The 25748-nt window shown below is 42.3% G+C and overlaps 1 protein-coding gene across 1 annotated transcript in view; it reads right to left on the reverse strand.

The window, feature by feature from the left end:
* The window catches only part of LOC104351546 (guanine nucleotide-binding protein G(q) subunit alpha), a 130995-nt gene extending 106046 nt beyond the window's left edge, over window positions 1-24949 (reverse strand). The window contains exon 1 of the mRNA XM_086479609.1: window positions 24814-24949. Coding sequence (XP_086335735.1) covers window positions 24814-24949 — 136 coding nt within the window. The remainder of the gene's footprint in view (window positions 1-24813) is intronic.
* Window positions 24950-25748: the final 799 nt, after the last annotated feature.

Consider the following 25748-nt stretch of genomic DNA (forward strand, 5'->3'; position numbering starts at 1 on the left):
CCGTCTACTACTAAAGCTCTACAGGACAGAGCAAGCAGAAGGGTCAGCGGCTTCCTAAATTTTTGCTTGTGGACTACCGAACAGTGTCTCACGCTGTGAAATGCCATCTAGATTAAGTATGCACGGAGATGCCCTGGAGCTTTGATGTAGCCAGGGATTGTGCAACTTGGAGCTAGGGTGAAGCACGAAGCCTGCAATTCACTAACTAGCCATAAATCATTTTCTTTGATTTGTGAACCACAAAGGCTCGCTAGAAAAGGAACCAGACTGGGATCCAGGTAATACGTTCTACTTCTGGCACCTTTTTTGACTCGGTAAGTAGGTTTTGGCAAATACAATCTTTGTTTCAGTTTTCCACCTTTATTTATTGCACTGTTTTATGCAATAAATAACCTTGTGTAAAATGTTTTAAAACCTACCAATCCAGTGCTCTGCAGAAGAGCAAATGGTTTAGTCATCCCAGCTAGAATCTCATTAGAATCTCAGTATCAATGAACCTAAGTACATAACATGCTGATACATTGTAAGAAGCTCATTTTTATGTCAAAGCACAGAGATCCTGTCTGAAGCACCTACAGCACTGAGTATTTTCATACTGCAACAGCAATTCATTACTGACAGCTACTAAATCACCAACGTGACCTCCTAGAGCAAAGAGGCAATTCCTTCATGTCAACTACTGGTACGCGGCAGTTGGTTCACATGCATCCTACCAGCAATAATGTACACGATTTGACTTGAGACTGTACAATCACAAAACAGACTGTTGTCTTGGCTTTTGCAAGGAAGGATTGCTAACATAATGTTACAGGGATAGATGCATCTTTTTATGGATTTTACTGGCAATCTTAGTGAGAAGCTAATGTATCCTATAACTACCCTACGATTTGTTTACTTGAACTTATCATTCTTTCTAATCAAATTTATGAGATATTTATTAATTTTCTGTGAGGCCATGAGAGACAGTCTCTGATTCTCTTTGTCTGTGAAGCTGGACAATTAAGTCAATGTTTTACATTTCCATGTCCTGTGAATTCAGCTAGCAGACTATCTAGCTCCAAGTCCAATCCCGTCTCAAGAATTTTTACATGTTTTGCTTTCTTGTCTTCATCTTAATTAATAAACAACGATTTTTCTTCTTACCGGGAATAATACAAGGTTCATGGTGGTAAACTATAGCCTAGATAACATCTGGAGCTTTTTGCTTTCAGTATCACGTAAGACCACGATTAGGGCAGCATTTGACTGCTGTAACATTACAGTGTAATAGCTTGCTCCCTTAAAAACTCAACTGATGGACTAATATTCATCTTTTCTGCACAGCATAGCATAATTTCTGAGACCTACTTCTCCAACACTTTAAACACACTCCTCTCAACCACCTGATCAAAAGCTTCCTATCTCTACTCACTTACAATTTTCTTTTCCATTTTTATTGGCAGCTAAAGCCTTCTGAGAAACAGGTAAAAGATAATTGTACATCAAGTTAAACATATCTGGCTCACTTCATGCATGAAAAAAATCAAGTCGGTCATTTTGGTAGACATAGAACTGACATATGGGAAAGCCAGCATCAAACCTCTCATTGTAACACTGCTGTGCAGCTACACACAGCGCATAGGTCAACGTTATTTTAAAGGCTATATGAATATACTTGCATATGCAAAAAGAGGCAGAAGGAGAGCTATCTTTCATTTCTTCCTGACAAAAGGACAGCCTGAAAGGTTGTTTGTATTTTTCCCAGCTCAAGTCCTTATTTTTAAGATCAGAAACGTTTATTAGCATCATGTCGTGGTTTTCCGATGTTTCCATTGAAGAACGTTGATGTGAACTGACAGCAGCTGTAACCATTAACTGAAAGAAAAAGTCAAATGAAACAAAAGACTGGCCATTTAGATGTTAACAAAGACAAATAATAACCAAAGAGTTGTGACAATGCTTGATCAAAGAATAAGCACTTCTCCAAACAATTACTTATGTTGCAATATAAACTTTCTGCATGGTCCAACATGTAAAGCAAAGCAAGTACAAGTGAAATATCGTTAATGGTTCAGACAACTTAAAATAAAAAAATACCATAAAGAGGACAATATATTAAAAGTTTTCATGTAACGGACTAATGACTTTAAATTACCACTGGCACCGATATGCACAGAAAAAGAGATTAAGTAGCTCATGTTCTTCATGAAAATCAGACTTAATTAAAAGATGTTTTTAAACCTAAATCAATCTATTTCAAAGGATTAGTATTTCATCATCAGCACTAACAGGGAGGGAAAGTTCCTGAGGTGGAATGCCAGTTCCACCACTTGTGCCAAGCAGTAGCCAACCACCAGGGCCAAGCTTTTGTTCCCTGTATATAAAATGCTATTTGGAGATGCCTGCAAACATAAGCCTTTTTCTAATTCAGCTGTGCTTAGCAGCTGCAAAAATCGTAGAATCATAGAATCATTTAGGCTGGAAAAGACCTCTAAGATTGAGTCCAACCGTTAACACTGCCAAGTCCACCACTAAACCAGGTCCCTAAGGGCCACCGTCTACAGGTCTTTTAAATACCTCCAGGGATGATCACTCAACCACTTACCCAGGCAGGCTGTTCCAATACTTGAAACCCTTTTGGAAAACTTTTTTTCTCATGTCCAATCTAAACACCACCACCCCCTACCCCTCACACACACACACACACACCCCCCCCAGGCACAACTTCAGGCCACTTCCTGTTGTATCATCACTTGTTACTTGGGAGAAGACACCAACACCCAACTCACCACAACCTTCTTTCAGGCAGCTGTAAAAAGCGATAATGTCTCCCCTCAGCCTCTTTTTCTCCAGGCTAAACAACTGGACTGTGGGCATTGCAAAACTCCCACCTCAAACTACTTGCCAGAGCATCCCTCTGGGTAGACATACACTAGTCTTTAAGCTAGGTTCATGAGAACACTTTTGAAACAAATCTTCTCATCTCCCTTGCTCACTGTGCTCTCCTTCATTACCATCAAAATGCCTCCAAGTGAGAAGCTGGATTCTTTTAGAATGAAATCAGTGAAAATGGAAGGACCATACCTAGTGCATTCTGGCCACAACATTTAGGCATTTAGTCCCTGGGATCAGACTAGACCCGGGTTAAAGCACAAAAAAAACCCCCGGCCCTGGAAGATGGACATCAGGTTTTCAGCACTTACTGTTTTACCCTACAGACCCACTCGCCCGTTCACACTATTCTAACTTAAACACAGCCTTTGTCTCCACTCCCCCACCTAGGATCACAGGGATAATAATAATTAACTACTTCCTCCCTTTCAGAGGTGACAAGAGTGACTGATTAGCTAGTGGGTGTGCAGCATTCTGAAAGGGTGCAGTGCTACGTAACTATTCCCTCTTACTACAAATACTCTTGTGCTGTTACCATCCAAAAACAGAGCAATGTGAAAACAAGAATCAATCTGGAACATCCTTGGTTTCTCTATAGGAAAACTTTGCTCTAGTTGCTTAAGCCACTCTGATCATAGAGGGTTTATTTCATAAAAGTTAACAATAATCTGACATGCCCACTCAAAGTACACGCATTGATTTTAGTTAGGATGCTGCTCTGTTAAGAAGTTTGTCCTTTTATATAGTAAGAGCTTTTCAAGGCCTTAAAAGGTTATTGAACATTTATCAATCAGGATCCAAAAAAAAAAACATGAAAAATTAACTGAACCCTCAATGTCATTGCTACATGAAACAGAAGCACCAAGTACTCCTACTTATTCTTGCTTAACAGCATCAAAGACAATGTAAGGAATTTATGGATATTTACTTCTGAGACAGCCATTTTGTTTATTACTATCTTTAATGTATCTTTTTTGATACTGTGCTTGCACAGTTCCTTACCTGTCAGGCTTGGCAATACAGCAATAGTCTATTGTGAATTTGAGTTTGTGGACTCCTGAAGCTGGTGCAGAAGATGACAGGGTAGTGCACACGCTATCAGAAAAGCTCATCCTTAGGTATGTGATGAGAACATACTTCCTACCTGGAAACTAGGGCTGTGAACTACAGCTTCGGCTCAGGTTATTGACATGTACTCCACGGCTCTTTGTGGGAATTTCACTGACCATCTTCAGCAGGTCGTTCATGGATGGCTGTGAAACATGTTCCTCTCACATCAACAAGAGAAGAAAGAGTAACTTGGAATTTAGGCCCAGCTTGACAACTGCAAAGATTTTACATCTGTGCTCTGCTGCTCTATATTTCTACTGAGGAAAATCTGTGCTTCCTCAGTTTTTGACTTTTAAGTTCCCCAGCTGTTTAGGATTTTTCTTCTGACTTACAGAAAAGTACCCTGCTGTTGGTAAAACGAAGGAGTGACTGCCACAGTTTGTAAGTGCCGACGGAGTCTGTAAACTGAACATCTCCTTATCTCCCAGAGGGGCTCATCCGACAACTTAGTCTACTAGAGCAAGCCTGGCATAAAGTGTGAGGACATTTTCTCTGCTTCAAAATACAACCAGAATAGGAAATAACCTCTTCTACTTAAAACAGCTTACTGCTTAGCAAAGTCATGCAGGACACAGAAAAACTTTAATTTCTCATTTGGCCACTTGGGTTCAAACTCCCAACTTCAACCTCTCAAGAAAGGTAACACACTGTCAGCCTACACTGGTGTGTATCTTCCATCCATGCACTGAAAAGCAGGAAGCATCATCAGATAAAGGGAACAAAAATGATCATGTTCTCTACCCTTGATCAAAAGGCTACCTCAGCTTCTGATCCTGTCAGTTCTGCCCATTTACACACGCACTTACTCGCCGTATTCTGCCTGGGCTTCTACATCAGATCAATGAGCAAGTAACTCAGGCACTACGTGCTCGCTGGCGGAGACTCAATTCTCTCTGGGAATCCTGCAAGCTCTCTAAACAGATTCTTCACCTGCACAGTGTGTGCATGATGAGGATGACTGTATGCAGTCAGGTATGCTAGCCTGCTGAGAGCTGCAGCGCGAGAAGCCAGTAACCAAAGAAGCTAGATGTACTGAATTTCACTGCCTTTAAACAGACACCTAGAGGAAAGAGTGACAGGATCTTTCATATACACATTCAAAAATATTAGTGAAAATTACTTTCAAATACCAGTAGGTCTGCATAGTTTAGACCAAATATAACAGCACATTCAAATACATCTCATAATAAGGTTTTTCAGAACAAATTAACTACTGGCGCCACCAAAAATACCAGCACCTGACTGTACGCAATAGAAAAGAATGAAAAGGAACTTCTATAAATAGCCACTTTTTATGGAACTGTAACAAGAAGATGTTCCCAAGACATTTAAATGTGAAGCTTAGTTCAGACATTCAGTGAAATACTGGAGAAGACATGAAAAACCTTACTACTCCTAGGCAAGCATTTCTACTCCAATGTAAACTAAAACCTGCCTCTTTGGTAGCTTTTCCATCTCAGTCTCTAAACTGGGTGACATGCTAGAGGGAGAACAGCATCACATACAACAATAACATCTCCTGTCTCTCTCCTTCCCTACTTGAAAGTTTAATTTCAGTATTACACTTTTCCAAATAGAAAAGCTATTGTGTAAAGGCAAAATAATGATCCACAAAGTCATCAGCTGAAGACAAACTCCTTATCATTTAGAAACAGAATCATGTAGCAGGATCAAAACTGCAATGATTATCTTAAATGAGCCTGAATCATCATTTTATTTGACAAATGATGACGAGTGCAGATTCATTAACTGATGCAGGAATAAAGCCTGTTGGCATTTCCAGCATTCTTCTGAAATGGAATCATAGAATCATGGAATGGTTTGGGTTGGCAGGGACCTTCAAAGATCACCTAGTTCCAACCCCCCTGCCATGGGCAGGGACATCTTCCACTAGACCAGGTTACTCAAGGCTCCACCCAACTATTAATTACAACGAGATTATTGGGAAGAGAAGGCTGTTCACAACACTTACTGTTACATCGATACCACTGGCTTAAGAAAAAGAGGAAATATGCCTATATGACATTTACATCACAACAAAGAATTGCAATAATCTGCACTACCACAATCTACCTTGCTTGCTGATGGACTTAAAGGGCTGTCTGAAATTCACAACAAGATTACTGTGAAAGCAATGAGCCTTGGAATTTGCATTATCTGTTGGTCAAGGAGGTTTTCTGCTTCAACAAGACTTGGGAGGAGAATCATTTTCCCCCTCTGTGAAAATGGATTCATTAGTAAGGCAATTGAGTCAGAAGGGAGAATGGCAGGAAAGTAAAACCTTCATTTACAACTGCAAACCTAAACATAAAAGTTCATTTCTAGACTTCCTCATTATCGTGGAATATCTCAATGAGATATTCCAAGGTACTTAATCATAAGAGCAAGATACACTGGAAAACTAACAAGCTCACTACACTTGGCTGCAGGAAGAGCACACACCAAAAGCTTAAGGTTTTCTGCACTTCTATTCCATAACATGGAAGGAGTTTTGTTTGTTTTGTTTTCTGTTGTGGTTTTTTTTTTTTTTTAATTCTGTTTTTTTAAAAGATATCTTATTCTGTGTGGGGAGGGGTAAGACTGAAAGACAAATCTTTATAGGAAACAAAGACCTCAGTACATTTAAAGCAGGCTACTAAGACAAGACACAAAAAAAGGTAATCCAGTATTCAAATGGCTTTCACCATCCTTTCATTTACTGGTTTTCACAAAGAAAGGACAGCAAATAGTACAGACCCAAACAACTGACTCAACTGACAGCCATTACTGTAATCATCTAAGGAGAGCCTGGGAAATAACTAGCCATCACTTGCTTTTTTCAGGTCAAGATGCAAGGAAATTCTACAGGTTGAGGGCTCATAAGACTACTTTAAAAACAAAGCAAAACACCAAAAAATGCCAACAAAAAACCCCACCACACAGGGTTATGAAAAAAGGAAAAAACACAAGTCCATTTCCAGAAAATAACAGTGAAGAGCCAAACATGACTACCTAATGGCTCTCACTTGCTCAGATCCAGCCCTCCTCAAGGATTTCACTGCCTAGTTACCACAGGAGCACTGAGCAGCAGTTTTACATTAAAAGACGACTACTGATGGGCCAAAGTTCCCATTCCAGTGCAGCCTGACAAATGTCCTATCTCTCCCAAATTTGAACTGCACGAGATGTTTTACCACAAGACCACACCAATACCTGCATTCTTCCCTGTAGCACAGCAAACACAGACAGAGCTAAGGTGTGCATCACAGCCTCACACTTCACTCTCCCAGACATCACAGATGGGACGCTGGAGACACGGTGCACCACACCAGCCAGCTACAGGGTATAGGCTTACCTTCAAACACTAGTTAGTAGGGGTGCTCCTAAAGAAAGCAAAAAAGCAGTGGCAGTAGAACTACCTGTTGCTTTGGAAGTGGGTACCTGTCTGCACCTGAGCCTGTGTGCCCCTTCACCATCCCCACAAGTCCTCTAAGAGAAGCCACCAGCCCCTCTTGCAGGCATCTGCTTACTCCAGAGTAAAGTCCTGCCAGTTTTGATCTCTCACAGGAGCCAAGGCAGGAGCTGGCTGCTCTGCCACTCCAGCATTTGGCCTGAGCATGGCAGCGCTACAGACCAGGCAGTTTGTGGACCTCTTCCTCACCCTTTTCACTGGACCACAGAGTAACCTTGACTGGACAGACCTTGTTTTAAAAAGTTAATTATACGTAGTTTGAAATATACATATTTGGTGCACAGTACCTTTTTAGAGAGCCATCAGTCTTTTATATCTCCTTACTTCATGGATGTACACAGTGAGGATTAACCCTCATCTTTCCAAATAATCTCCTGACTTTGCAGCACTTCTATTAAAGACAAGTGTTGAGAGGGGAGGAGAAGAGAGGTTTTTTCCTTCTGTTACTTTTTATCTATCTATAAATAATTTGTCTTGTGCAAAAGGAATTTGCTGGCACTAGACAGGGCATCCCCAACCCTGGGCAAAGCACTGAGACCACACCCAAGTGTCACTTACGCAGATGTTCTGGTACTCGTCTAGGCTTGCATGCACAGCTAGCACCATGCACGTGCTTCACGTATGGTGTCAGGGCATTACCAGAGTGTGCGTACCCAAGCTGGAGGGTTTCAACCATGCTGTGTCTACTTAGTTTATGATTCGCCAAACCCCTGAAGCCACAACTGCCCTACTTTGCATAATGATGCTGACATCGCTGGGGGTACTGACACTGGGTCAGGCCTGGAAAGCCCTCAAGACTACAATCAACTGCTTGAAGCTATAGCCCACTTCAGTCCTGTAAGGTTCAGGGATCAGCTGAGAGACAGCCCTACATTACCCAAAACAGCCCACAACCCAGGACAACAAGCTACCCTGCTGTCTTCCCCACCAGACAGACTTGAGCAGCAAAGGCAGCTACTCCCTGAGAAACACGCTGGCAAACTGCCACAGGAAGACCTCGGAACAGCATAACTAAGGTTTTCACCAATTTACCCTAAGGTATCGAGTCACAGCAGCCCAGGAGTGTCTACAAAATGATCCTTTTTACATATATAAGCAACTGATAAGTCAGTGGCAGCATAGTGAAATACAAATCTGATGGGATTCCCCACACACTAATCAAAGGTCTGGGTGACAGAGCTATCTGTACCTGCAAGATGCTGCTGCAGGACAATCACTGTATGTCACAGAATCACAGAATGGTAAGGGTTGGAAGGGACCTCTAGAGCTCATCTGGTAAACCCCCTGCTCAAGCAGGGCCACCTACAACAACCTGCCCAGGATCAGGTCTATATGCTTTTTAAATATCTCTTAAGGAGGGAGATTCCACAACCTCCATGGGCAACCTGTGTCAGTGCTCAGTCAACCTTTCATTGAAAAAGTGTTTCCTGATGTACAGGAGGAACCTCCTGTGTTTCAGTTTGTGCCCACTGCCTGTCACCCTGTCACTGGGCACAAGAGCCTCGCTCTGTCCTTTTTGCACCCTCCCTTCAGGTATTTACATAAACTGCTAAGATGCCCCCTGAGCCTTCTCTTCTCCAGGCTGAACAGTCCCAGCTCTCTTGGCCTTTCCTCATAAGAGAGACGATCAAGTCCCTTCATCCCAGGCACTTTATGCTGGACTCTCTCCAGAAGCTCCATGCCTCCCCTTTCTTGTAGTGGGAAGCCTAACCTCAAACTCACTGCCCACCAGGTAGGATAAGAAGAAGAAACGAGATGAAGAAACTTTTTTTTCCAGGGCATACAGGAGCTCAGGCTGCAACTGTGTCAGTGCAGAATCAAGTCCCGAGCATGCTTCAACTGTGTTAGTCCACATCTGAAAATCATGCAAAAACCTGCTGTTCTCCACAATTACATAAGGAAACACAGTCCCACAAGTAAGCAGTAGTCCCATGGGCCTCAAATGCTCATCTTGGTAAGATAAAGTCTGTCCAGGAAAATCTGTAAGCTAGATGATGGTAAGTGGGAGAAGGTATCCTGTAAGCATCCCAGACTCTTCCTACTGCACCTAAGTCCTGGAACACCTGCTTGGAACATCCACAAGGAGCACTCAGCTTCTAAGCACAGACCCAGTCCCACTGCAGAAGATGCAGAACTCCTTACAGCAGGCCTCTTAAGCCAGCATTTCTCAAGGTACAACCTGAAGCTGTTTTCGTATTTCACAGAGATGCTAAGCAGCTGCTGCCAGCATTCACCAAGCATTGACCCTTACATGAAAACACTGGCGTGTAGTCATACAGTACTCATAAGGCGGACGAGCCGTGACCACCGTGCATGCAGTACACAGGAGAAGCCTGCAGGTGCCCTGAGGCGTAGGCACAGACAGCTGTGACAGCTATTCCATTACAGTGCACTCTATTTGGATGCAAGCAAGTCCCTGTGAATAGATCAAAGGGCTTGCTCAACTGTATTTCATTAACAGAAATAATGACAGTAAAATCGTACATGTGCCTAAAGTACGCTCCATGAAACAAATTACTCTGAACCTTGTAAATTATAAATACCTAAACACCCCATTTATTATCCTGAAACCCAGTTCGAACATTTCTGTTCCACTGAGAACCACCCAGAGGTGAACTCCTGGACAGGCAAAGAATACATGACAGAGATTCATTCTGGACACTAGTCACCGGATTTCTGTGGAAGATGGGGTTGCAGAGTTTGGACAGTTTTCATTGTTAGAAAAGGACAAAAAATGTTCAGAAAGGCAGCCTGGTCAGAGAGGTCAGAGTATCGTTTTACAATTGAAAGTGCGGGGGGGGGGGGGGGGGGGGGGGGGGGGGGGGGGTAGGGGGTGGCGAGGAGTGCACTTATATAGCAGAAAAATCAAAATAAGACTAAAATTCAATTAATAATCAATTTAAATGGAGAAATTAAACTGTTCATACGAACGTTCTAGATGCCGAGGTGATAAAACTCAAATAATTGCTAATATACAGATGTAGATTTAAAGAGGGAGTTATAACTGAAGTAAAGATTTACATAAGTTCAGTTACTAGCTTTTTTTGTACTTCAGAACTGGCTTGCAGCCAGTGGTCTTTAGTATTTCTGGCTTAAATGCTAATAGAGAAAAACTGACACAAAAGCTGGTGCCGTGGCAGATGACTAAGTCACACCAAGTGGGGCTCCTTAAACTCTTTAATGAAAAGGGAACAAGGTATAATCTCCCAGGGCCATGTAACTCATGCCAAAGGTCTCAAGCAAATTACCTTTGTATTTCTGCAACTTTACAAATTCTAATTTCTGAACCAGAAAACCGCCACACAAAAATACTTCTTAAGAAAAAGAACACATGCCAGAACTACAGTCAAAAGTAACTGTGTGATTACAACTCCATACCAGTTCCTGTGTGTAAACAATGGAAGTCCAACAGCAGTAGTAGATGTATGTTATAGGTATGTTGTGTTTCATGAGAGCTACTTTAGCAAAAGCTGACAGAATTACAAGTGTATATAACTGCATTCAGATTTAAAACAGGAACAACTGGGAGTTATTTCAGAACATTTTATGAAATAGCCTAGATAGCCTCAATTCTGCAAAATAAAAGAAAAATGAAAAATAATAAAAGCAGCCTGGATAGGTCAGGAGGTAAAAGGCAAAAATTGGAATAGGTAAGCCAAAAATTTGGGAAATTTCATAAACTGTCAATAGAAGGAGTCATATAAAGAACTCCAGGGCTCTACATGAGACCTCATTTTTTGGAGTTTTTTTTAAAAATCACAAAACACTTAAATCCACGTTGGTCCCTCACTAAACTGCTGCTGTAGAACACTTAATATTCATTAACACAGAAAAAAAATATACGTAAGTTCTTTTTTGTTTTTAGGGAGACACATTCACAATAATACGAGTTTCCACTGTAGCATCCATTGAAGATAAACGTTACAGAGGATTTACTAAAGTTAGAATTTTGTCACCCAGCAGGTTCAGACACCCCTTATCTAGAAGAACTGGCTAGTAACTCTTGAAGGATAACTAAAAAAAAAACCCCAAAGAATGGGAAAGGGTTGAGGGAAAGAGAATATATACTACGAATTGTGCAGTTACAACATTTCAGATGCTTTGCCGTACAAAGTCAGTGGTTTTGAGGAACTAGGCATCTGCTAAGCAACAGATCATACAAAAAATCAACATAGTACGCATTAAATAACAGTTGTTTAAACAATAAGTATTAAATTACATAGGTTAAAGTCCTCAATAGGCATATCCTGTCCGTCTTCCAGAGAGGATCCCAGCAATATTAAGATTGGGTAAGACACTTAAGTATCTTCACCCACGAGACAGAATAAAAACATGAAATTATTACTGACAGTACTTGCACGTGACAAAAGCTGTGGACTGGTAAATTATGAAGAGGATATGATGCCGAAAAGTAATTAGAATAACTTGTAAACCAGAAACAGGTGAAGACTGTGCATCTGAGTACTGTTAAACATAAGCCTGTCAAACAATGAATGAGCCCATCCTGAAAAGCAATTATTTAGAAGAGTATTTGAGTTACAGCAGATACGTCATCTAATCATAAGTAGTTTAATGTCATGGCTCAGAAGGCTGTTGCACTCCTTGAACACACCTCAAAAGTGGTATCTCAACTAGCAGAAAAGGAATTCCACTCTTGTAATACAAAGTATATACCTATCTGTTCATTTCTCATCGCCTGTACTTCAGTAACGATGTTGAAGAGTTGGAAAGCGGCTGACAACACAGTTACAAGAATGATTAAAGGATTAGAAAATCCACCCTACAGTTAGAGTTAGGATTGAACTATGAACCATTCAGCCTGAGACACAAACAGGGGATATTGGAATAGTTTTTGTCCTTGAAGTTGTTAATAAATGCAGTGTTCAAGAAGATGATGAATTCAAACCATAAGTAATTTAGTTACTTCTTATATTTCACCTAACATTAGAAAATAAATTCCACAATAAACAGGTTATCAGACAGGTTGCTGGCATTTCATGAAACAGCCATGTATTTTGTTTCAAAAAAACACTGCACCCCAAAACAGAGACCAAACAAAAAAAAATCCAAAACAACGACAAAAAAACCCACCCAAAACAAAACACAAAAGCAAGCATGAGAGCTACTGAGCACAGCAATATATGCAATTAATATCACTATACCCAAACCCCAGCTAGATTGGTAGGTTGAATGATTATTTTAAGAAAAACAGATACACTAAATCAACTACGTATTTGTCTTGCTTATGGCTCTGTTCTGACCACTTTGCAGAGCTTTGGCTCTCTGTGTACATAAAAATCTTGCAAAGAAATGGGAAGGTATTAGAGATTTGTATGTCATTATGCAGAAGTAGCTTGGTATCATGTAAACAAGACAAATAACACACACAGGCATGGAAGGTGACTTGTTTCTCTACCTATGTCCATAAAATGCCATCACTCCTTGAGACACAAACAACTAAAATATAATGCAAAGGCATTATAAAGTACTGTCATAGTGGATTTTTTCCTTTTTTTAAGCTATTCTAAGATAAGTCATATATATAGAAACTTTTCATAATTACCCACAAAGAAAACACCTTATTTTGCCTTTTTAAACAACAAATGCCATATATTTCCTCCTGCTTTATTGGTTTTAGATTATTTAATGGAAAAACTCCACAGACAAAAAAAATGCAATGCAAAAATTTAAATACTATGCTCCTCACTTTACTACATGAAATTGTAGACCAAAAAAAGTCTGTAAATCAAAAGATTCAGCTGAAGTATTTTCTGAGAATAAACAAATGAAAACTGCACTAATGAAACTTAACACAGTTGTAAATTTAAAAAAAACAACCAAACAAACATATATAGGAACAAGAATGCCATTACCCAGAGAATGCTTGTGTCAGAAATTTCTCCAAGGGAAGTAACTTAAAGACATACACATTAACTTCACAGTTCAATGTCAGAGGTTTGCATTTGTCATTGAGAGTACAGCCACAATTAAGCTATTAGAAAATTCTGTCCATGTTGTTTATCTGGTTTTGGTTCAAAGGCTAAAATATTCAGAGATTATCTTAAGTCTAGTCCTTAACCCTAACTAGATTTAATAATTAATAGTAGTGCATTACTCTGTTATACAGCCAAACACAGAACACAGTGAATCAGAATTCATTATTATCATGTCTTGCAGATAACACGTAAGAATGACTGGAATTAAGTAAATAAACCCCAAGAGAATAAGAATTACTCTGGACAAAGAATGTTTCTAGATTCCTATGATCACAGATGGTATTAAAAGCCAAGCTTAACTAACTACAAGCCAAGCCATCTTTAGAAGTAAAGTATTAGTGATGCTAATATCAGAATCAAATCAAACCTGCCATTAGCCAATTTACTCAAATTCAGTCAGTTCCAATAAATCTTAGTTATGTTTGTAGAAAACACTCGATTTTACATTTTGATGAAAGCAAATTTACTCCTGAACTGTCTGTTCTGCCTTTCTATGAAATCAGCTGCTAAACCAAGAGAAACAGTCACCTAAGAGAAATAGGTATTTTCATGGATCAGAGTAAAAGTTTATTATCTCCTTTAGTTCATTTACCATTTCAATGCGAAGACAAACAGAGACCATGAGGAAACTGAATACAGTACAAAAAATCTCACGCTATTTCTTCTCAACATTCTCATCTCACCAACAAAAGTATGTTTATGTGCACTTTCAGAGGAAAAAAAAAAGAGGAAAAAAAAAAAAAAAAGCATTGATCCATCCACCAATCAGGTTGGGAAGAGATACAACATCTTTAATTCCAGGAAATTACTTATTACTAAAGCACTCTAATCACAGAATCAGAGAATAGTTTGGGTTGGAAAGGACCTCCAAAGATCATCTAGTCCAACCCCCTGTCATGGGCAGTGACATCTTTCCTAGACCAGGTTGCCCAAAGCCCCGTCCAGCCTGGCCTTGAACACTCCAAGTGATGGGGCACCCACAAGCTCTCTGGGCAACCTGTTCCAGTGCCTCACTACCCTCATAAAAAAAAAATTCTTCCCTGTGTCCAATCTAAATCTACTCTCTTTGCACTTAAAACGGTTGCTCCATGTCCTGTCACTACAAATCCTGGTAAAAAGTCTCTCTCAGTCTTTCTTATAGACCCCCTTTGTATACTGCAATAAGGTCTCCCTGGAGCCTTCTCTCCTCCAGCTTGAACCACTCCAACTCTCTCAGCCTGTCCTCATAGGAGGTGTTTCAGCCCTCTGATCATTTCTGTGGCCCTCCTCTGGACGTGCTCCAACAAGTCCGTGTCCTTCCTGTACTCAGGACTCCAGAGCTGGATGCAGCACTCCAGGTGGGGGTCTCACTGGAGCGGAGCAGAGGGGCAGAATCACTTCCCTTGACCTGCTGCCACGCTTCTTTTGATGCGACCCAGGATGCAGTTGGCTTTCTGGACTGCAAGTGCACATTGCTGGCTCATGTCCAGCACTGCATCCACCAATACCCCCAAGTCCTTCTCAGCACAGCTGCTCTCCATTCATCTTCCAGTCTGTATTGATACTGGTGATCGCCCTGACCCAGGGGCCGTGCACTCAGGACCCTGCACTTGGCGTTGTTGAACTTCATGAGGTTTGCACAGGCCCACCTCTCCAGCCTGTCAAGGCCCCTCTGGATGGCCTCCCTTCCCTCCAGTGTGTCGACCACATCACACAGCTTGGGGTTATCTCAAAATTTGCCAAGGGTGCAACTCATTCCCACTGTCTATGTCATAATGAAGATATTAAACTGTACAATCCCTTGAAGGACAGCACTTATTACTGTTTCCCTAGGACAATGAGCCACGGACCGTAACTCTCTGGGTGCAGCCATCAAGCCAACTCCTTATCCATCCAACAGTCCACCCATCAAACCCATATCTCTCCAATTTAGCAGTAAGAATGTTGTGGGGGACCATATCAAAGGCCTTACAAAAGTCTAGATAGATGACATGTGTAGCTCCTCCTCTGTCCACTGATGCAGTTACTCCATCATAGAAGGCCACTAGACTAGTCAGGCACAATTTGCCCTTTGTGAAGCCATGTTGGCTGTCTCTAATCACCTCCCTGACTTACATATGTTTCCACATATCTTCCAAGAAGATCTGTTCCATGATCTTAAGGCTGTCATAGCCTGAGTTTTGGCTTGAGTTTTAGCATTGCCAAAGACGTTTCCCCATCTTGGGGGATTAAAAAAAATTTCACACATAAGAAGTGTTTCTCATGGGGGATTCACACTAAATGCTTTTGGCATGACAGGCAACACCTACAACTTCCCAGATGAAAACACCACACAAAAATTCACTTAAAAGGAGACCTGATGCATTAGGGGAATGATAATGAGAAAGAGGGACTTTGATCGCTACATCTCTCTTTCAACAATGGGCCAGGTCAGCAGTGTTCAAAAGTCAGTCAGACACCTGCTTGGTGGCTTGCGCTCTGAGATAAGCCACTGATCTTGTCATTGTTAATGATGACCAGGTGCATATATCATAACCACCCCTAATAAAAACTGGCAGACTCAGGACAGGAGAGATAAATTGGCATGAAGATTGTCACCTTTTTTGAAAATACTTCTAAGTCTCAGATTCCATTAACACACAAACATGAAATAAAAAGGAGCAAAAGATTTAACCAGAGCTATTCATATATACGTGTAAGACTGTGTTCTTTCGGCTTTTTTCCCCAGCACAACCACACAGTGTCTCAGTTTCCAGGCTACTATTACTTCCTTTTTTACAAACAAACAAAGAAAGAAGTAGAAGTGAGAAGTATTGTAAGAATAATTATGTTCCCTCCTAAAAGATCAACTGAGTTAAAGCAAATCATGCCTGTAACAAAGGAGTACGGGGGGTGGGGGTGGTGTTGTGGGTTTGTTTTTTTCTTAATTTGTTCCTTTTTGCAAACCAAAAGGTTTTCAGTATCAACATAAATGTTGATTTCAATGCCATCTAGACAATACACTCCACAAGGTTAAACATCAAATAATCCAAGTACCTGGAGGGGTATATGAGAACCTGTTGAAGACCCATGAACAACGCCTTTAGTTTCCAGCACTTATTTTCCAGCGCTTTTACTGCTCTGGTCTATGAGACGAACTGGCACATACAGTGCTTAGTAAATCCAGTATCAGAGTAAAACAAATGTTCCATACTTGATCCTCACTTTCCCAAGCCTGATTAGTTCCTAAAAGCACAAGGAATGATGGCATCTTTCCCAGCTTCTATGCATTTGAGTTTTTCTGGCCTTGTAAGTTAGCAGTTGCTGCTACAGAAACGTTCTGTTTGACTTCCTGGCTGACACTGTTCACCCAGAAACGTGAGCTGGAATAGCTTTCAACATTCTTTTCCAACATTCTCTAACACGAGCAAGATAATTAACATTAAGATTGAAGCCCAAAGAGTTAAAACCCTGTGATGGGTTTATAGAACAAGGAGAGAAAAGCAACTTTCCTTAACTTACAGAAATGTTCCCACTCAGCACAAGGATGGTTGCCAAAGATTATCTTGTTTCTTTTGAGGTTGCATCTGGTAGAGCAATGAACTAGCTATGGATCAAGAAACAGCATGCTAGCAGCCAGTAAGCGTATAACTCAGGTGCATTGACAGACATACTACAAGACTAAGCAGTCATGAGGATTCTATGGCACAAGAGCAAATACCAAAAATTTTAATGAAATCTAAAATATTTTTCTTAATGGAGAATTTCATAATGTACCTAAGACATGGTCATTACATAGTACCTCAGTTTATAAAACAATGATTAAGAAGTTATTTCTCTTGGTTGACTTTATGGCTGTATCATAACTAAATGAGTAATTTCTAAACTCCTGATTCCTGTTTGCTCAAAAATCTCTAACAGGTTGGGTTTCCAATTACACCAAATTCCTACAGAAAAGTAAAACCTGAGCTCTCACCTTGGATATAACTTGAAGGTGTCTAACTCCATCTGGAGAAAAACCCTTCTGATCCAAGTTTGGTGATACTTATCAAGATGAGACCTGTATTTTCAGTTAATGCAAAAGGGTTAAGCACCTAACTGCATTGATCTCTTCGGAGAAGAGAAGATTCTAGGCACGGGGAGTAGGGAGTAGGGGTGGTTGCGGGAAGGAATGTAACATTATTTCAAGTGTTGACCGCCCTTTCCGCAATTTCAATTGGGGAAAACCAAATCCTCCTTCAACAGACTTTTGACAGCTGGGGCTGGTCCCACAGCATTTCGACAAGGACCATCACACCATTCTAGATATAAAACAAAAGGCATAGCTGATCAATGAACACAGGACCTCAGGCAGACATTTAATCCACCTATTTGCTCTAAGACAAAACCAGACCCAGACCCATGCCCTAGACAAATCTGTCTAGTCCCATTCCTAACAGATGCTTCTTCCACACACAGAGCAGGTCAATCTAACTTACTAGCACCATAGTGCCAAGATGAAAGTGTCAATACACAGCTCAACTGCACTGAAGCAACAGTGATACGGCCTCTATCTTCTCAATTTACTGAATGACTACGGGTTTCCAGTTTCAGGAGCTTTCTGATGTTCTGTTGACTTATTCAAGCTATGCACATACTGCACAACACCTCATCTTCAGAGAAAGACGAACTGAACTGCCACGGTGGGGCTCGCCTAAACTGCATTGTCCATATCAGCAGTTTGCTAGAGGATTCTGCCTGAAGGAGGTTCAACAAGGGCAAGTGTAGGGTCCTGCACCTGGGGAGGAATAACCCCATGCACCAGCACAGCTTGGGGGTTGACCTGCTGGAGAGCAGCTCTGTGGAGAAGGACCTGAGAGTCCTGGCAGACAGCAAGGTGGCCATGAGCCAGCCATGTGCCCTTGTGGCCAACAAGGCCAATGGTGTCCTGGGGTGCATTAAGAAGAGTGTGGCCAGCAGGTCAAGGGAAGTTCTCCTCCCCTCTCTACTCTGCCCTGGTGAGGCCACATCTGGAATGCTGGGTCCAGTTCTGGGCCTCCGAGTTCAAGTGACACAGGGAACTACTGGAGAGAGTCCAGAGCAGGGCTACGAAGGTGAGGAGGGGACTGAGGCATCTCTCCAATGAGGAAAGGCTGAGAGACCTGGGGCTCTTTAGCCTGGAGAAGAGAAGACTGAGAGGGGACCTTATTAATGCTTATAAATATCTAATAGGACGGTGTCAAGAGGATGGGGCCAGGCTCTTTTCAGTGGTGCCCAGGGACAGGACAAGGGGCCACAGGCACAAACGGGAGCACAGGAAGTTTCGCCTGAACATGAGGAAAAACTTCTTTCCTTTGAGGGTGACAGAGCACTGGCACAAGCTGCCTAGGGAGGCTGTGGAGTCTCCTTCTGTGGAGGTATTCAATACCTGCCTGGATGCGATCATGTGTAACCTGCTGTAGGTGAACCTGCTTGAGCAGGCGAGTTGGACTAGATGATCTCCAGAGGTCCCCTCCAACCCCCACCATTCTGTGAATGGATCAACGAAGGAGGAATCTTGTTTGGTGGGGTTTATTTTTGTTTCTGGAATAGCCACATCACCTTCTCAAATGCAGAATGAAATCAACAACAGCACTTTCCCGTTGGCAACTGCATCTGCACAGGAGCTCTGGGGTAAAACTCTACAGTACTGATAAACACTTAACATAGTGTGCAAATTAAGTAGTTCCATTACTCCATGGCATCTGTCCTTTGAAAACCCACAAAGGACAAAAATCTGTAGATAACCACCTTTCAGTTTAGTTTCTGTCTCAACATTATTTATGGGGGGAACAATGTGCTTTCAGAACATTTAAGATGTAATCTTTAATTTAGCTTGAAAAAATGTTTGTGCTGTTCCTGGAACTCTCCTAGTAACTTCCAAAACTTTTAACTTCTAAAACTGCTCTCTCTCTTAGGCTTGTGCCCTCCAGTGTTAATGCATCTAACTTCTTGGCACAGAGTTAACAATACTTAAAGCCTGCTGTACGTTTCCTTCTTTAATGCAAAGCACACCACATATGTGGCTTCCTAGTATTTCCTACATTCGAATCCTTCCTTGGTTTGCACTGCTTTCCTGATCTTTGTTCTCGCCAGTTAGAGGTTTTATAATTAAAGTAAATAAAAGGTGAATGCTGAAAAACTTCCATAATTTTATTAATAACAGCTGTTCATACACAGCAGTATTTGAGCACAAGAGCAGATTCTTCCTGAGTCTTATACCATGTAGCACGGCAAGAAAAAAATCTTGGTGTTTATAGCATTCTATTACTGCACAAAGCTGATTACCATTAATCCCACATCTACTTTAAAATGTTATTTCACACCTTCCTGGGATTAATTTCGCATTAATATTATTTCACAAGAAATCCTCTCCTTTATGAAATTGCCGTTGCCGTTACACACCAACAAAAATAATTGGAAGCAGCTAAAAAAGCAGAATTATTATTTCTTAACTTTGCAGCATACACTCAAATGTCCACTCTCAGAGATTCTTTGGCTCAGTATATACATTTCCCTCCTGCGCTAATTCAACATTGTTCATCAATGCAAGATTCAAATTTGGGGTCACTTAGCTCTTTCAACATATGATTAAAATTTAATTAGTCAGAATCCTTTAACTATTCAGGCCTTCATGTAGTTCTTACTAACTTCAGTGGCTGTAGATCACTTCTAAACAAGTAAAACCAAATCAGCAACAAATCCTTTGTAATGGTGGCAAACAAAATATCCCTTTGTGATGCACTAAAAATACGTATGATCCTAAATATGTTCTAAATCTATGTTCTTCGTACGTTACCACACTGCTATCCAGATGATTAACTGTGTTTTCCTCAAAAAAAGATATTTTTATATACGGACATATATGTCCATATAAGAATATATCAAGGTGTTTTGCAACCAGAATGAAATTATATTGCCATAGAAACAGTTTCTGCTATATAAAACATATTTACCAATCTAGTTACAACACATATCAAGATGTACATTAACTATCTGTTCAATTTGCAGTTGTAAATATACTGTGGTAAGTACCTAAAATTATCTGAAAGTGTTCAGTGCGAGTAGGACAGACTGATACAAATACAAATTACAGGAAAAATAAAGAAGCTTGCTTGTTTCTCTAGCTGAAGAAAAAGTTATATAAAACCAATGTACTCCGTTGTCCTAATGGGCCCACTTCCTCTTCAACTTATCTATAGAAAGTCTACGTCTTTGCTAATTTGCCAAGTTCTGCATGTAAATCTTTAATTTGGCTGACACAGGTCTAAGAAAATAAATGCATGTATATCCTGCATGCTTGCTAGATATTCGCCTTATGTTCAAAATTGTCTTTCCACAGAAGACTGGTTGTCGTCCACACTAATTCAAATGGCTTATCTTCCACCTGTTTCCTTCGGTAACGCAGAGGCAATAAAGGGACCCTCCTACCAGGCAACTTCTTTGCTGACATATCTGCCATCTCAAACATAAGAAACAACTACCCGTTAAAAAAAATAAAAATCTTTTGCATATGACACAATACTAGTAAATATGCCACAAAATACAGCTGTCAAACACCTCCAGTACTTAATCTGGCCAAGGTTTATAGTTATGTAGGCATAACTAACCAGCTAGCATGACAACGCCAGATTATTTTCTTAGATACTCAAGGCATTTCCCACTGACAAAACAGTGTGTAACATAAACATACAGAGTGTACAGGCAGAGGACGTCCACGATTGAAGGTTTATGGCTACGATCTATCATGCAGGCCCTAATTCTGCTTTCTAAGACCATACAAAATTTCCATGGACAACAGGCAAAATGAGATACATAATAACTAGAGCACATAGTCTTACTACTTAATAATAAATACATACATACATGCTTAAAATACAGCCATGCAGAACACTGTACTTTTTGTTTGGCATATACCAATATAAAACATTAAAACACCTCTTCTTTTTTTTTTTTTTTTTAATTATAAAAACAATGTAAGTGTTTTCACAGCTAACAGCAAACAATGGATGGATATTAACAACTGTAAGCTCTGGAGAACAATCATCGGGTTTTACAAAGTGTTCAGCAGTAATGAAATCCAGAAGAATCTGGAAAATACATGAGATTAAAATCAAATTCAGTCTTCCACTGAATTTGTTCCGAAGTGCCTTAAAACATTACAGCCAAGTTGTGCTAGCCAAACTACTACTATGTAATACACTTCACTGTTTATTTCTGAATTCTGGCTTTTCAGAATTACAGTAGTAAAAAAATACTTTGCCTTGCTCTAATCTGTTCCAAAAAATAAGCAATGATGTACAAAGTACCTAAAAAGTGGTATTTTAATGTTTAACCACAGAGGGTTTATTTTTAAATTAATACTTAAAAGTAACCTTAGCATGCCGTAAAAAGTTTTCCATAAATGCCTTAGCATTTTAAACTCTTTGATCCCATGAAAAGTAAAAGGATATCATCATTAATAAACAAAAAGGGTGTACTGAGCACAGCGCATGTGTGTCACACTAACAGTCAGGAGGAAACTAACTAACTTTGCAAGGAAGCACTGTATCCCAAATTAAGGCGGAAAAAACCTCTTCTGATCCAAAAATGTTAATCCTTTTCCTTATACTTTCTACATATGTGTCTTTGTATGTATGTACGTCTAATTTTTCAACAAGTATAAGAAAACAATCTGGCACAGATACGTTTATTTGTGCCTTAAAACCTTTTGAATTAATACCTTTCACTTTGGACTTGCAATAAGCCTGAAGAACACGCATGGTCAATTAATATGGCTCAGCTTAAACTGTGCTAGTACTCTCCTTATGAGCCAAAGGATATGCCTCTGTCTCATATTCAAAAGCCCTTAACCCACTTAGGCTTTTAAATCCCACAGTACTTTACAAAGTGGAACTGAGAAGTTGGGACTTCTGGAAAAAAAAAAAAAAGGGGCAAAACAAAAAACACCGAAACAACACATTTGCCTATGTTTACATAAAATTTTGTAACACTAGTAAGTTAAGTTTTGAGGGGGAAATACATGTAATAAGACAGTAAATGTCTATTCAATTTAAACAAAACAAAAAAAAAAGGCAGTTTGAGGTGGTTTTTGTGGTACCAGCCTCACTGTTCTCAATGACTACTTTTCTAAAATGATTTTGTCTGCCTCATAACCATGTGAACGACCCACACAAACAACACAAACTTAATAACCGAGCAACTGCCTAAGCTGGGGATGCAGGGAGAGTGACTAGAAAAAGAGTGCTGTCAGATATCCAAAATAAACCCACTAATAAAAAAGTTTTCCTCAAAATTTATAAATTGAAATTTGAATCTGTACCCCAACCCCACGACTCCAGCAGTGGTTCACCACTATACTGCATTTTACAAGATGAGATCATTAAGTGTTAATCCAAACAGCTGCACACGCACACACACTTTCAGTCAAACGTATCACATTGTCTGACAAAGCAGAAGACCAAAAATGTTTGCACAGTAACAATTTCTGTACTGGTTTCATTACCCAAGTATACACATATGTCATTAAGTATGAGCAGCCAAATGTCCACCCCTCTTGGTCTTCAGTATGTCATGCTTATGCCTTCACAAGAATATCAGAATTGGTTTGTGCTGACGATGATGAATGCAAAAACCTTTCATACAGGCACTCAAGAGAGTTTTCCCCAATGCTTTCTACAGGTCAGCTTCTCCCTTGTTCTCCCTCAAGTCACTGCATTACCACTTGGTCCAAAGCAATGCCAAAACCAGTCCCCAAGCCACCACCACCTATACCGTCACGTTGCTGGTGGGAGGCCCTTGCAAAGCCGTACAAGCTCGGCATTACTGACTGCAGAAGTGAATCTCTGAATTCCTTCTCTGGGCTATATACATCAGTCTCATTCAGTAAATGGCACATATTTTTGAAAAGTTGGGATTAGCCTCTAGCGCTACTGCAAGAAAAATCATGAAAATACAGAAACAATTTGGACCTGAGTAACAAGTATGCCAACTGCCTCTCCTGAAGCAAGTGTGTATCATTAAGTAATCATACTTAAACATCCGTAAAACTAAGCAAAGGCAAGCAATCTGCTCCCTATTTTATCTTTGTGAACCTTGAAACAGTCACAGCTTGCACTTCCATAAACCAAAATGAGGCCAAAGTAAGACATAACGTTACTGCTGGGTGTGCTGCATCTGTCTCCACCACTCCCTTCCCACACCAGTTAAGGATCCGAACACCTTTCTCCATACCCAGAAGACAAGCTGCAAGAAATAGCATATTCACGTGGAAGCACTAAAATGTATTCTGACTCTTCCTTTCAACTCTCCTTACCTCATTGGAAAAGCAGTTTACTCCCCCAGTATAAATCACTACTTTCATATACATGACCCAAGACAAAAATCTTCAGCATAAACATCCCGCATCCACTTGGAACATCCCTACTTGTCCACACACGAGACGGTGCAGACATATTTCAAGGCCTGCAAGTTCCAGGCAGAAACCATACTACCACGGGAGCTGCACAGCATAGTAAAGCACACTGGATATCGATAGACATATTTTAATTCAAAAGGCTTATTTTAACAGAAGCCAAATTCCTGTTAGATAAACACTACCTCTGCATACTTGCGGCTCTAAAATAACAACCTCTGTTTTAATTAAAGAGAAATGATACAATAGATTTTACTTCCTGACCAGTGGGTGGATTCCAAAGGTATTAAAGATCCTGTCATCCTTCTGCATACTTCAGGTTACTCCTCAGCTTCGCGTGTGCATTTGGGGCTTTACGGCTTCCTTTTCTTTCCAGAAACCGTTCTACAATCTGAGCTTAAACCCCTTACCCTGGTTTACCACATTAAATAAGAAAATCACAATAAAAATTGCAACCAGTGAGCCAACAGCTTTCCCGAGGCTCGCAGAACAATGCAGATATTAAACCCGCCACCATCGATCTGCACAGCAACTCCCCCTGCGAGTCCCTTCGTTAATCCGCTTCCTTCCCGACGCTCTCCCACACATGCCGCCGACACTTGCCCCCCGCCCCGCTCCGCTCCCCCTCGCTCACCCGCCATCCTTCCCCTCTCCGTTTCGGCAGGCCGTTCCCCCTCCATACCAAGCCCACCCGCACCAGCCGCCCGCCCCGCCGCCGGCGGGCACACACGCCCCGCCGCGACAGGGGCACGGACTGCGGCTCCCCACGGCGGCGGCGAGTGCCTGGACGCAGCCCAACCGGCCCCGGAGCCGCCCCGGCCGCGCCGCCGGCTGCCTCGGCCCCAACACGTAACGCGCCGGCCGCAGGGGGCCCGGGGCGGCGGCGGCGATGCCTGGGCTGCAGCGCCGGAGGCACCGGGGGCGTGCGCGTCGGCGGCGGCCCGAGCGGAGGCGAGGCGGCCGGGCCGAGCCGGGCGGCGGCAGCCCACACTCACCCAGCAGCAGCAGCTTCAGCTCCCGGCGGGCGTCCCGCTTGTCCCGGCGCAGCTGCCGCTCGATCTCGTCGTTGATCCGCCGGGCTTCCTTGGCTTCCTCGCTCAGGCAGCACGCCATGATGGACTCCAGAGTCATTCTTCCTAACTGGTTCAGACACAACCCCCACCCCCCCTAAAATCGCACGCACACTCACACACACGCACCCTGCCGCCGCCGCACCGGCCCCGGGGGGCACAGGCGCTCTCTGCCCGTGAGCCCCCGCCGAGCGCCGCAGGGCAAGCGCAGGCAGCTGCCTCGATGCCACACAGGGGCGAGGAGAAAGAGGCAGGGCCGCTGGCGGCGCGGATCCCCGTTCCCTGCCGCTGACACCCGCCGCTGCCAACTCCTCCTCTCCTCTAAATCATGCACCAAACAACATGGAAACATCCACCGCGGCGGCAGTGGCGCTACCCAGCCGAGCCGAGCCGAGCCGAACCGAACCGCTCGCCGCCACCGCCGCCCCTCGCCCCGCTACTCCCCTTCCCTCGCCGCCGACCGCAGCCAACGCGGTCTCCGAGTGTCCCTGGCGGACGACACCCCCCCACCGCCCTCCGACGCGACCACCCCACCCCCTGTGGAAATGCTAACGCCCGCTAATCCCTCCCTCCCGCCGCACACACATTTCCCTGCCGCTCCCCGTGCCCTGGAGCGGGAGATCAGGTCCTGCGGGGTGGGCGAGCCCGCCGCTGCCCGGCGGGAAGAGCTTCCTCACGGCCGACCTTTCTTCCCGGCGCGGCGGCCGCTCGCCCCTCCGGCGGGGAGAGCCGCTGGCGGAGAGCTGCCGCCGCTCGCCCCTGCCCTGCCCGTAAGTAAGAGAGAAGGGCAGGGTGGCGGGGAGCCGCCGGGGAGGAAAACGAGGCAAGCAGGCAGGCAGGGGCCGGGCTCGCCCGGCTTC

The sequence above is a fragment of the Leptosomus discolor genome, chromosome Z, assembly GCF_034619465.1.
Source record: "Leptosomus discolor isolate bLepDis1 chromosome Z, bLepDis1.hap2, whole genome shotgun sequence".
In the NCBI taxonomy this organism is placed as follows: domain Eukaryota; kingdom Metazoa; phylum Chordata; class Aves; order Leptosomiformes; family Leptosomidae; genus Leptosomus; species Leptosomus discolor.